At 33.9% G+C, this 14,646-nt stretch overlaps 1 protein-coding gene across 4 annotated transcripts in view; it reads right to left on the bottom strand.

Annotated features, from left to right (window-relative positions):
* LOC111505601 (uncharacterized) overlaps nt 1–5,955 on the bottom strand; it is a 55,902-nt gene extending 49,947 nt beyond the window's left edge. For all 4 annotated transcript variants that reach the window (XR_002722159.2, XM_023160439.2, XM_023160440.2 and 1 more), the window contains exons 1-3: nt 5,797–5,955; nt 5,413–5,714; nt 1,990–2,317 (exon numbers count right to left, since the gene is read on the bottom strand). Coding sequence is in view for 3 of the 4 variants with exons in the window: in XM_023160439.2 (XP_023016207.2) it covers nt 1,990–2,317; nt 5,413–5,714; nt 5,797–5,841 (675 nt within the window). In the remaining variant the exon portion in view is untranslated. The remainder of the gene's footprint in view (nt 1–1,989; nt 2,318–5,412; nt 5,715–5,796) is intronic.
* Between the last annotated feature and the right edge of the window lie 8,691 nt (nt 5,956–14,646).

Here is a 14,646-nt window from a genome sequence, read left to right as displayed (position 1 = left end):
TATTTATATGAACGTAGCTGTTTCAGGAGGACTTTCTTTCAGTTTGTGTCTGAAAGTTACTTCTTTGCATGATCTACATATCCATGTATAGAGTTACTTATTTTCGAATTGATTACTTCTTTCCTTTCACTGGTAACGTAACGTAGCTGAGAGCGTGTGAATGCCCAATGTTACCTGCCGCTCGAGAAGCAGCAAGAAACATGCCGATGTCGATGGAACTTCGGCGAAAATACTACGATGATCGATTGTGATATTCAAACGCTGGCTGCGAGCTTATCGACACAGTCAAGTACACAGTGAAGTGGACGTTACAGTGCGGTACGCGAAGTTATCTCGTAAGGCCATAGTAATTTAAATAATAGTTGAAGTTTCAGTTGGAATATTTGTGTATTTGAAGTGAAATAAAGTTAACGTATTTCAAAAACACTTTATTGTGAGATTTTCACTAAATTGTTTTACAAAAACGCAACACGTGTTTCGCCATACAATGGCTTCATCTGGCGTGTCTTTCAACTAATTCTACACATTCAATACTAAATATATATATATATAGTTTATGGAGTACCTGAAATCAAAGTACCTGTAAACGAAGTACCTGAATTTTAAGTAGCTGATATTTCACCTGAGTTTCTAACGAATTAAATTACCTGCACTTATGTTCCATTTTCACATTTGAAAAAATATATTCAGTAACGGAGAGTTATTGAGTTCTAATTGATCATTCAGTAAATTACCCGAATTCCTGAATCTATTGATTTCTAAACATTCTAGAAGATTAAGTTTCAAACTCTTCTCTTCTAAATGTAACACCTCGTACTCATGATTGAACTCATGTCCTTCTGCTAAAAGATGATTTGCAAGTGTGGAATTGGTCTTTCTATTTACAAAACTACTCCTATGTTCTTTAATTCGTTGGAAAAATGTTCTTTCTGTTTGGCCAATATACAGTTTTGGACAAGAGCCACAAGTCAGCTTATATACTCCTGATCTATCCGACACCAAAGTTTTGTCCTTATTGTTTTTAATAAATTTACTTAGGTTATTATTCGTTCTATAAGCTACGTTTACGCCTTCTTTCTTCAAAAAACGGGCAATATTCCTGTTTGGTTCCCCCACATATGTCAATGTCTTATAACTAACGTTATCGCATCTTGAATATGGATAGACCAGATCCATGGCTTGCTTTTGTCGTTTTTTGGAAAGAATGGAGCTTACAATATCTACCTTATAACCGTTATTAATCGCGATTTGTTTAATCAAATTCAGCTCTTTCTGGAAATCCCTATCAGACAGTGGAATATTCAATAATCTGTGAAGCATACTATTGAATGCAGCAACTTTATGCTGGTACGGGTGTGTGGAGGAATTATGTATGATAATGTCCGTGTACGATGGTTTGTGGAAAATTGCAAACTCATGTTTATTGTTATTTTTCGTAATGGTTAAGTCCAGGTAATTTATTGAATTATTTACCTCCCTCTCAGTGGTGAATTTTATTGACGGGTGGATGGAATTGGCATATTCAATGAACTTGCCTAATTGCCTATCTGTACCAGTAAAACATACTAAGATATCATCTAAAGTTAAGTTTGATTATTCAGTGTAGTCAATTATTGGTGAACTTACGGGGGAACACGTAACAAATTGCATTGTATGTTTTACCGTTGACGGCTACTATATCATTTTGAAATAGTCATTTCAAGGAATGAATATATGTTTTGTTTTGTATTGTAAAACTGCAATACGTCTTTCATTAGATGAAAGGTTTTTCAGGTGTACTAGTGTATGAACACGACTAAGGAAGATATTGTACAATGAAACACGGATGATGTGTTGGGAAAAAACTCCAGTAATATTAAAGAAACACGTGTTGAGGTTTTGTAAACTGTTCAGTGAAAATCTCGCCTCGATTGTGATTTTCAGAAAATATGTAAGATTGCTCATGCCTTTCTGAAAAATAAAATTTTACTTCACTTCTCAAATACTTACATCCGTGTAATGATGGAAACAATCAGATTTTGGTTTCCCAACTGGACAGTCTCTCATAATAAATGAGGGGCATCCTGTGTTCTTCACGCATTTTTTTTTCGGGACATCTTCACACTTCTCATTTCCTTTCTTACTAGTTTTCGCATAAGTTCTGGATACGATGAGATACGGCGAAGTGGAATAATTGCGGTTGATGATACTGAAGTTGTTGTTTTTGAAATTGACGTTGATGCTCGGGGATTTCAGTTCCGCTTTCTTCATGTCAGACACAGTGAGAGTTTTCGTTCTCAATTCTCTTATGGGTTCAGGGAATGGACATTCCAGTTCTCTGCAATATTAAGCGAATTAGACATGCGTATAACACTTTTATATATGAATATAAACTTTCACGGCCGCAGATAAATTAATCATCTTCAGTGACGTGATCGAATGTCAAGATGAATACTTCTACCACGCCACTGAAGATGACTGCCGCAGTTGTAGTTGGAACGTTTGGAGCTTGTAACTAAAGGAAACCACGGCAAAACCCCGAAAGCAACCAAAACATTGACGTCAGCCGTGGAATCATACATTCCTATATTAGACGTGAAAATGGTACAATGGGTCATAAAGTGTACAAGAAACCGCATTCCGCCTATTCCCAAACAAACGAGAAATATCTTCCAAATAACTATAGACTAGTGACTTTGCTATCAGCCATAAAGTAACATATCCTTGAATATTCGGAAGGCTTTACCATCTTGAGCGATCAATATAGCTTTCGGAAACAAAGATCAACAGGCGACCTGTTGTAATTTGGAATAACATAATCGAGAAAAATGGAGGGTCAAGAGTTGTTGCGCTTGATATTTCTAAGGCCATTCACCATGTATGGCATGAGAGTTTGCTTGCCAAACTTCGATGCTATAGCTTGTCGGATCATTTTTGTGTATGGCTCTCAAGCTTCCTGAAAGAAAGTGGCCATCGATGGATATCTTTTGAATACTTTTACCATCAACGCTGGTGTTCACCAGGGATCCATATTGCCTCTAGTATCGTATATCGTATTTTGTATATCAACGACTTATTGAGAAAAACCAAGAATACAATATATTGCTCTGCTGTCGACAGCACACTTGTCTCTTCATTCCATTTGGATTCCAGGACATCGGCTGCGGATGCACATCTTCACCGGCAGCAGGAGGCTGGATATCCTGATGAGGATCTAGAGGTGATTTCGAATTGGGGTGAGAGTAACCAGGTTCAATTAAATGCCACAAATACCCAGGCATCGGTTTTCTTCCAAAAGATAAATGTCTCCGAATCGGATATAATAATGTCAAGACAGACTATTCCGCTTTCTGTTTCGATCAGTTTGTTGGGGCTTAAAATATACACAGTAAAAATAAAAACTGAGAAATATATTCTCTCAAGTTGGAGTTGAATCATTACTTCGAGTAGAAAAAAATATTTGAGTAGAACAAAAATATTCCACCAAGATTGTGTATACATTTCAATAGAAATCATCACATTAGCTCAAGAGAAATAAGTATGCATTCTTTAGTGTGAGCAAAATTAACACTTCCTCCTTGAAATCACAACACCCAGCATCACTTTCCAACACATACTGGTGCGTACGCGATGCTTACATGGGAATTCCACGCTCCCCTCTCACAAAAAACACAATTTCCAAAAGTTTCTGAAGTGAGAATGAATGATAGTGTTACAAAGTTTTGAAAAGATTACACAAGTAGAAATTCGGACTGTGTCGTGAAGAAAAATAATAACACCTGTGTTCATTTCAATTATCAAGCATAAGGTGAAAAGTATTTATTGTACTTACAATCCCATTTTTTATAATTTTCTTCACAAAACATTACATTATTGAAAATTATGTCTAAAATTTGTTTCATATTTTCGATTTGTTTAGAATCCACCTTTTTTTTCATTATACGTACTATATATTTCATATATTACGTTAATGGAATACTAATAAATATACAAAGTAATATCGTTATGTATTATTTTCATCCAATTTCTATTCAAACGAATGTTTGAATAGAAATTGTTAATTATATTTAAGGAAGGAAACAAGTACCTACAAATGTTATTTTTTTTTACAGGTTTCTGATACAATAATGGTGCTTTCTCCATAGTTTATCAATCATGCCAGGTTCAGGCACTAAGAGAGATAGATTTAAAGGCGGAAAATGGAAATGAGGTGCCGCAAAAAAAAGAAAATTTCTTTCTTTAATTAAAGTAAAATGCGTAAATAGCCACAATGTCAGTGACTTTGACCAGAGTTATAATACGGCCACTTAGAAATGATGTCTTATGAGTCAGGTTTTTTCGTTTTAAATATTGTTAATTATTCAAAAAAATGGTAAATTTTCGTTTTGAGGACACCCGGCGATTTTGAAAAAATGTTTACGTGTACTTAAGTATTTTGATGCGTAGATTACGAATCCGAAAGAAAAAAGCGGCGCTCTCCCTTATTTACAAAGTTACGGGCCTTCAAAATTCTGAAAAGGGCAACTTTTCAGCGTTCTTTTTCACAAAATAAACTATTTAGAAACACAAGCATCTACTCACTAGGTCACCTTTACACCTTATTCCTTCTTCTTTGACACTTTTCACTTCAATAATGAACATTTTTCTTATAAAAAACTTAATTCAAAAACGAATGCTTCTCCTGGTGACATTATTCTATTTTTAGGTTAGTTACTAGTGACATTTCAGAAAAAAGCGGTTGATATTTGTCGGCGCCTGATATTTCAAATTCGTAATACACCACCAAAATCCAATTTACGATCTAAAGAATGAAGGTAAAAAACATTTGAATTACTTTAGGAATGTGGACTGCATCAGTCGTACCAACCATGCCATTAATCTTTAAAACGTAAAATACAGAGATATGTAACCAAAAAGCAGCTCCGTACATTTTTTAACATTTTTATTGGAAAAATGTTGATTATTGAAGTGAAAAATGTCAAAGAAGGAGAAATGATGTGTAAAGGTGACGGTGAATGAATGCTTGTGTTTTTAAATAGTTTATTTTGTGAAAAATAAGGCTGAAAAGTTGCCCTTTTCAGAAATTTGAAGGGCCGTAACTTTGTAAATAAGGAAGAGCGCCGCTTTTTTCTTTCGGATTCGTAATCTACGCATCAAAATACGTAAGTACACGCAAACATTTTTTCAAAATCGCCGGGTGTCCTCAAAACGAAAATTTACCGCGCCGCCACTGGCTGTATCATATATTTATATATAAATGGTCAAAACTGTTATTAAGTTTGTGTTTGTGCAAAAATATTGATTTTCCACAATAGTGAAATTACACAACCTTTTAAAATTTCAACAGAAAATACCTACTGTTACAAAAATATCCAAAACTATTTGTGATTGAATTGAAAATGTTATATCGTAGCAAATTAATATTCTACTCACTTATTCTCAGTTACTAACGGCTCCCATTCAACTTCACTTTTCACTTCTCGTAGTTCCATGAATTTGGGTAACATGGACGGTTGCAAATATCTCATTTCGGGTGGTATAAGTTCTTCCGGTTCTTTCTTAGGAAACTCAATTTTTGGCAGAACACTGGGGCGTTGTGTATGGGTTACAATATAGCGAAATGGAGCCGACTCATTATTTCCTTCATGTTCAATTTCAGTTTCAGTGATTTCGTTTCCTTTGTTATTTGAAAATGGTGAAATTATTTCAGCTCTGTTCGAAAAACATTTGTAATTCTGAAAAAACGTTTTGTTAAGATTTCGATGCTTCAGAAACAGCGAATGCAGGTCAAATATATTGGTATACGAATCTACTTACATTTGAAAGAAGTTCACGGACAATTTTGGTGTTTCTTAAAGCCATTTTGGCAAAAAGATGTTAAAATATGAAATGTGAAAAACAACAACTGTTTCAAATAAATTTCGTCATGGTTATGTGCCTTTTTCAGAGCATGCTCTTCTGTCAATAAATTATCGGGTGGCCGAAATATGAAACTAGTTCCATTTATGATTTGAGAGGAAAACCGGAATGAACAAGAACCACTTGAAAATGTACGTATATTGAAAAGTATGGCTTGCCATTAGGAATTCATTTTCAAATTGTCAAATGAATCTCAAAGAAAAATCAAAGATCTATAAAAGATGTATAATTTGACAGTCTGTAGGAGTTGTATTGATCTGAATTTTTTTGCTAGTTAAAAAAGCAAATCGCCCTTCTGTTTTTTCTGTGTATCTTCATCCTGTTATATCAATTCCAAATGCAAGAATACTTCAAAAATGTTACTTTATGTCAGTGTCAGACATAACCTCTCTAATACGAACTTCATTATATCCGGTTGGAAAAATGCTCACAACTACTCAACTGTCATGTACAAAATATCTCGGCCTCAATGTGGAATGCTATTTAATGGAGATTCGATTTCGAAAATTGTCAAAGTTTTCTGTTACAAGTGTTTTTCTGAATGTCAGGTCTGTGGACATTGAGAAAATATAAAAAAAGAAATTATGAAAGTCTGAAAGTCTAACAATTGATATACTGGATGTTGTTTTGAGAATTGAGATAGTGTTCATTATTCTGATTTCAATAGCAACTACGTACGCTCCATTTCCACAAAGCTATTTGAAATGAACTTGCTGAAAGAATATATGCGAATTCTTTGAGTTTTCTTATTTTCTCATGAGTTTCTTTGGTTTGATTCCATTATATAGCGTAACAAACAAATGATTTTAGAGTATGCTCAGCTAGCTCCAATCCTGCCATTTGTATTCTCCTTATACAGGGTGTTTATTGAACTTACAGCAAAAATATAAAGGACTATTCCTTGGACTATTCTAAGGATATTTTGTTCTTTGACGATTTTCTTTCCAAGATACGGAGGGAAGAAGAATTTCAACAATAACAATTTATTACCAAAAATTACATGTAATGTTTTTCAATCCACAAGGACTGTTGGAAATGACTACCTCCTACTCGGATACAAACAGTCTCAACCTATTCGGCACATACAAATGATCATTTACGAGACATACTATTCAAATTGAATGTCTGCAGCCGTTTGTCGTCACAAAACGCTGTCTTTTCATGGGTATCTTCAATCTTCTGTATATGAAAGGTCGCAGGGGGTCAAATCTGGTGAATGAGGTGGATTAGGTATGATTACGGTGTTGGTTTTGGCCAAATGATTACGAACAAGCAATGACGAGTGAGCAGCTGCATTATCGTGATGCAAAAGCCATGAATTGTTTTTCCACAGTACCGGACGTTTTCTTCGTAATATTTATCACATGTGGCAAGAACTCATGATGCACTATGCCACGGTAATCGAAGAAAACAGTGAGCATAACCTTGCCTTTTGATCGAACTTGGCGTGTTTTTTGATTTTGGCTCTCCTGGGCTCCTGAGTTTCAATGTCATAACCATATACCTATGATTTGTCACCAGTTTTGAATGTCTCAAGAAAATCTGGATCGCCGTTAACGTCATTCTACAATTCCTGAGCGATGCTCATGCGGCGGTTTTTTTGGTCAGAATTCTGCAGTTTTGAAACGAACTTCGCTGACATACACTTCATGCCCAAAATTTACAAAATAAGTACTTTGAGATCTGCAAATTTGAACGTGGTATGCTGAGCTACAGAATTCTTCACATCTGAGTTATTGAAACTTCTATTTCTCATAATTATTATTCCCTTAAGTTATTATATTAGTGTGTGTGAGTGAATGTGTTCCAATATAACACATCACTGAGGCTAACTTTACCTGTTTGTAAATTCACCAATCTAGTCATGATTTTTGAGCGAAATAAACAAATTGATCAAATTATCATTAACAAACTAAGAAGACACATAAACATATTTATGAAACGCAATATTGGCACTTCTATAAAAATGCTTGTGGACAATAACCACATAGGAAGTAAACGATCTATTCTTGATAATGTAATAACACACCTTCAGCAAAGCCCTATAAGTGTACCACAGTCCTAAAAACTGTAACGATTAGTGACGAGTCTATATCACAGTCAAATAGTATTTCAACTGAGCATTTTTTAGTCAATCAACATACTTGATCAATAAACACTTAGGTAACAGTTTTATGCATATTAATGAAAATACAAAAAAGTTTCAGTTTTAACTCTTAATGTACAATCTATTCGTACTAAACTTGATGATTTATATGTATTTTTAGAAAGTATAAATTTTCCAGAAATAGTTTTATTTACTGAACACTGGCTCAAAAAAGAAGAACCTATATATATACCAAATTATTCAGTGATATCAAGTTTCTGTAGAAGAGAATTCAAAGGTGGGGGAACCTTAATTCTAGTGAGTGAGACAGCATTGAACAATTATAAATTCGTTAAGGATGACAAATTTAAAGATTTTGAAGATGAAAAACAATTTGAATTATCAATGGTTTTTTCGGCGACATTTAATATGTATATAATATGTTTATACAGATCTCCTAGTACAAATGGCTATAGTTTTTTTGAAAAGCTGGAACAGCTACTTAGTAGTCTACCAAATAAAGCAAATGTTATTTTGGCGGGTGATTTCAACACATATGAAGAATTTATTTCTATCTTTTGATATATCAGTGCACACCAATAGTCCTACTAGGATATCTCCATATTCTCAAAGCACTATCGATTATATCTGTAGTAACCTGAACAACAACAATATATGCTGCAACGTAAAATCAGCGAACATTTCTGATCATGAGGCTGTCCATTGTGTAATAGATTTAGACAGTGTTATTGATATAAAAAAATATAAATATGGAAGGCTTTTCAGTAAACGAAACTACGACAAATTCTATGAAAATTGTTTACATAACGATTGGAATGCTTGTTTAGAAACTATCGACCCATTCTTGTCTTTTTACAACCTTCTGACTAATTCCTTTAATTATTCATTTCCAATGCAAAAATCAAAATAAAACGAAAAAACAAAAAACCGTGGTTAACACAAGGGATAAAAACATCCTCAAAAAATCTTAGATAGTTATATAATATAAGAAAGTATACAAATAACATATTCTTTCATGAAAACTACAACAGGTATAATAGAGTATATAAAAATGTCATTAAATTAGCGAAGAGGAGCTATTATCATAACAGAATGTCTAATAGCAAGAACGCTATCAAAGAGGCATGGCAGATTGTAAATGATTTGAGTGGAAGAAACAAGCCAAGAACTGAGACCGTTACCCTTGATCCAAATTTGCTCAATGAATTTTACTGCACTATAGCAAAAAAACTATCCATAAGCATTCCAGATTCCCCTGATCCCTTGATCTATATGAATAGTATCAAAATATCCGAAAACTTGATATTATACAACACCAATTTACAAGAACTCATGAAAACATGCCTATTGTCGTTTTAGAATTACTAGTCCAACTTATTAACAACTCGTTTGTGACGGGAACATATCCGGACTTCCTAAAAACCACTATAGTAATTCCAATCTATAAAGGTGGTGATATTAATGACCCTTGCAATTATAGGCCAATATCGCTTATACCAATTCTTGGTAAAATCATTGAGAAACTAGTAAAGGTAAGAATAATGGGGTTCGTGGAAAGAAATAAAAATCTAAATAGGCAGCAATTTGGCTTTCAGGCTAGGAAAGGAACTGGAGATGCCATGTTTGTCTTCCTTAATGAACTGTACACTACACTAAACCGTGGAGACGCATGTGCGGCGGTGTTTTGCGACCTATCAAAAGCATTTGACTGTGTAAACCATAAAATTCTACTGCGTAAACTAAACCAGTTTGGTTTCAGAAAACAGAGTTATGATTGGATAGAATCGTACCTTAAACAGAGAACTCAGATTGTGAGAACACATAGGCTCTCAGATGGAGGTTCCGTCGAGTGTGGGGTTCCTCAAGGCTCAGTGCTGGGACCAATTTTGTTCTTACTGTATATTAACGACGTAGTAAATATTACAACCGACGAGTGGTGCGATGCTAATTTACTCTCCTTCAATATTAAAAAAACTAACTGCGTATCATTCCACTGTACTTTGCCAGATATCCCTCTGGGTGATGGTGCAATAAGAAATAATGCATGTAATAAGTTTATAGGGGTGCACATGGATGGGGAACTAAACTTCCAGCATCATGTTAGACAGCTAGGTTCAAGGATCGCCTCGGGTGGTTATGCACTACGCATCGTTGTAAACGAACTAGGTTCAGCGACAGCAATGCAGGTTTATCATGCCTTGATCGAATCGCACATCCGATATGGAATCGCTTTCTGGGGAGTCTGTAATCAAGTACATTTTAACTCAATCTTTGTTATTCAAAAACGTGCAATTCGCTATCTTTGTAAGGCGGCTCCCAGGTTATCTTGTAAAGAACTATTCAAAACTCGTAAGTTGTTAACTCTGCCCTCATTGTTCATTCTTGAAACTGCCTGTCTAGTATATAAAAACAAAACACTTCACAAGTTCGCTGATGGAATCACCCGCCAGAGAAATGACATAAAACTTCCAATCCCAAAAACAAATTTAATAAAAAATTCATTCATATATAACGCTGCCAAAATATTCAATCATCTGCCAACAGAAATAAAACATTCTGAAACATATGCTGTGTTCAGAAAAAAATTAAAAACTTCTCTTCTGAATCTGGCTTTATATAGTATTACGGAATTTTTTGAGACACTGTTCACTGACGTCTAACATCAGCTCAGTATGTTATATGTTATATGTGTTATTTAATTTATTTATCTTAATACTAGTTACAACCAATTGAAAATTGAATTAATTGATAGTCCTATATTTTATTGACAATATCATGTGAATCATGATATATCAAGTTTTATGAATGTCTACACTTTGTCGATAAGATTATTGTATCTTCAGTATATTTATTATTATTATTAATTCGTATAACATGAGCCAACCGATATGCCGACATCTTCAGAATTTTGTATTATACTAATTCGACGATTCTCAAAATTTTCTCCACTTTGTCATTATTTTCACCGGTTGTTAATTTGCTAGGGCATCCAGGACGCCTCAGCCATATGCTACTGTCAATATTTCAAGTGTTTTTTGAGCACTTATTTCCATTTTCTACACAAAATTTGATGCAAATCCTTTAATCTATTTGTTTCGATTGCAGAAACACGCCAAACATGTAATACACTCTATTTTTATGCCTATCATCAACAAACTAAACAAACTAAAACAAATCTAAACAAATGAACTTTAAATAATGTTCAAGCCAGTCTCCAGTATACCTACACAGCAGGTTAAATGGACTGACGCCTGTCAGAAAACAACTACTCCCCTGGCTAATACCATGAAAGGCGTTGGATTGATTATATCCGACAGGCGTCAGTGCAGTTCATTTCTTCAGATTGGTTTACTGCCAGTCTTCAAACATAGACCACTGACTAATAAGAAAGTTTTTCTTCCTTATTCAGAGGAATTGGGCAAATTACGGAAATGCAGTTGGTTAGTACCTCATCCACTAGATGAAGTGACATTTTGTTGTTCGCTCGAACTTAGGAAGAGAAATGAAATAATCTGAAAGAATTCCGATTTTCAATTATGGAGTATCATTGACTTTAGGTCGATGATGGCCACTATCTTTCACCGATGAGTGGCGAATGAGCCCGAAACCGGTCTGCAAGTGTGCCCGTTCCAAAATTGTTCCCAGCTGAATCTGGGAACAATTGTTCGAGACAAGTATACCAACATAAACAAATCGCCAATCGTTTGAATTATTTCTCATGATTTTTGTAATGAAATACTAGCTATTCCTTTACTACTGACGACCGTATGCAACTCTGTTTCGAAATTTGGAAATAAATGCTAAGTCGAGGTCTAGACGTGAGACGTTTCTTCTGATGGAGCTTCATTAGAAGATGACTGAGCTAACCAAATTAGTGTCATCAGGAGAAGACTGAGCAAACTTACACTCTTAATAGTTTTATTTCATTAAATATCTCATTTAATGAGTTTGTTTATGGAATGTGGAATTATCCAGGCACAAGTGACTTGGCACATTTGATTCCACTGTGGATGCTTTTCGTTTTGAAGTTAAACTCAGTACACCTCGAACTTTACTGTTTAAGAACTCCTTCATTTGGAGAACTGCGTTTATGTGGAATAATCTTCCTGAGAACGTTTCTCCAAATGGATTCAACCTCCAGCAATTCAAATCCAATGTGAATCGCTACTTTCGCACAGGCACATCTCTGGGAGCGCCTCAAGGATTTTCTTGTAGTGCATGTGTTTTGACCTCAGAAAAAAACCAACAAATACTCATCACTAAAAAAATATCAAACATCATTTGTGTGTACATGTATATTTATACGTAAAATAATTGTATGTAAATTTTTTTCTTTCAACTGTTTTTTTTATTTCAATAATATGTCATTCAGTATCACTGTATGTTCATTTGTAATAATCTCTATAAACACTATCAATTAACTGTATCTAAAATTAGTGGGCACTATTTTTGGACTTATCTCTATGTGTCCCCAAGATGCTAAATAAATAAATGAATGAATACCGATCGTTAGGAAATTTTGTACTCTATAGTATAGAGTCTATACATTGACGCTGTTCATTAATTTCTTGCCTTTTTTCAGCGTATTACTATATGATGTCGTTAGGCGATTTTCAGTCACTGTTTCTCTACAAATGGGCTTGTTTCATAATTTTTGGTTTAAAGTTCACTCGATAGAAATTTCAAATTGAAAATCAGTGCACTTTGTTTCAGCTTTCTGAGTACCGTAATTAATTATTGAAAATCGAATATGGTAGGCTGGGGACGTCACGGCCATATTCCCGCTTCTTGTTCGAATGACCAATAGGAACAATATAAATAATCAATATTGCCAAATCCTAAGATTTACGAAGCCTATAATTATCAATTTAATTATGGAAGTGTATGTGAACCCGTTAACGTTTCAGTTAATGAAAAATTCTCCATATGGCATAAAATAGACACGAAAAATCATGTTTGGAAATAAGTTCTATATCTTAAATCAGTACAAAAAGTCGAAATATCACAAAATATTTACCTTAACTATGATTTTATGCATCATTTAATAATATACAGTTATGAACATCAAAAATAGAGCAAACTGGATCAAAGAATCATTTCAAATATTCAATTTATTCTACAATCCCCAATCTGTACAACTGCAATTTATTATAAAAAAAAAAACGATTCCTACATACATACCTCTTCCTAATATTGTTACTAAATTCAAGTCTTTTAGGCTCGCCTGGGTAATCTGTTGAATCTTCCAAAACTTGAGAGGAAGGTTGAATGAGGTCAAGTATAGACAGAATTGATTGTACTCGAACTGATCCAACAGAAGCTTCTGAGGTAATACCATTATTCATATGATAAAATTTAATGGAGTAAAATGAAAGGCATTTGATATTTTTGCAAAAATATTAATTCATTTTGCTCAATACTTTCAGCAACAGTATTAACTCCAGATGATACTTTTCTGTGGAGAATAATGTGAAAAACTGTGTCATCATATTCAATATTTTCGTTCCCCTTTCAGTTATAGTCACTTTTTAAATGATATCTATAAAGTCTTGGAAGAGAAGAAGGCTGGTAGTTCTTTCTTTTCAATACCTTCACCCATTTTTTTCTCATCATTTCATCCTTTGGGAACCTTAACTCATTATATGAAATAACTCACCTACAAACCAATGCGCTTTCTGTTTTCTTGTGCCTTTCCGCACAATTAAAATCAGCACAAGAATGCACCATATTAATATTCAAATATATCTCTGAAACACTTTTAAAACACACACAAACTAAACTCCATGAAAAAACGAATTGTTCCTACGTGAGCTGTCAGCTAAAAAAAAGTTTAAACTCAGTGTTGCAAAAACAAGCAGAATGGATCCGATATAACATACATTTTCAATGCCGAATAAACCAATAAATTGTGATATGGGTACTCCATTTTCCTGAGAAAATGAACGATCAATTAAAATTCTCTGTAAATATTTATTCATTTTTTTTTAAATAAAGCTCGAATCCACGTATTAAGCATAAAAATGGATAATAATATTTGCCTTGATAACTGATATAGTACAAGTTATATCTAAATATGATTCAAAATAGAATTTAACGAACTGTATTTTCAAATGGTTTTCGAACGCTTATGAACCCTAATAATATAAATCAATTATAATTATTCATGCCACCCACCAAAAATAAGAAATTCGACGTTACTGGTATATTAGCCATATTGTCATCCAATCAGCCAGCGTCCTCTGTAGTGTATACGACAATGTGCTCTTTCTAATGTCAATGGTTTCCACACATAACTTCGTATTTTTGTTAAAATAATTTCAAAATGAATGTTGAGGCTAGTTTTGGTAAAGCTGACTCCGACAACTTACCAAGAGTCAATTTTGAAATGATCGATGAATTTTACTTGAAAAATTTGCAATACTTTGATACCGAAATGAAGTAAGTGGTATATTTAGTAGGTTTCTTTTATTTATATGACATTCGTTTTTTGGAACACTGAAAAACTTTTTGTTTGTTATAGATGATATGTTTTTACAACTAGGTATAAAACATATTTTTACCATTTTGATGGTAGTAATGATAAAATTCAATCCAAAAATAACCTAAAAAATCATTTTTCGAAATGTAAACTAATGACATGG

Source organism: Leptinotarsa decemlineata, unplaced genomic scaffold (assembly GCF_025532065.1).
Source record: "Leptinotarsa decemlineata unplaced genomic scaffold, Ldec_3_MD MMD2_tig00000505_RagTag_RagTag, whole genome shotgun sequence".
Taxonomy (NCBI): domain Eukaryota; kingdom Metazoa; phylum Arthropoda; class Insecta; order Coleoptera; family Chrysomelidae; genus Leptinotarsa; species Leptinotarsa decemlineata.
Note: the sequence above shows the minus strand (reverse complement) of the source record. Positions and strands in the feature narration are given on the sequence as shown.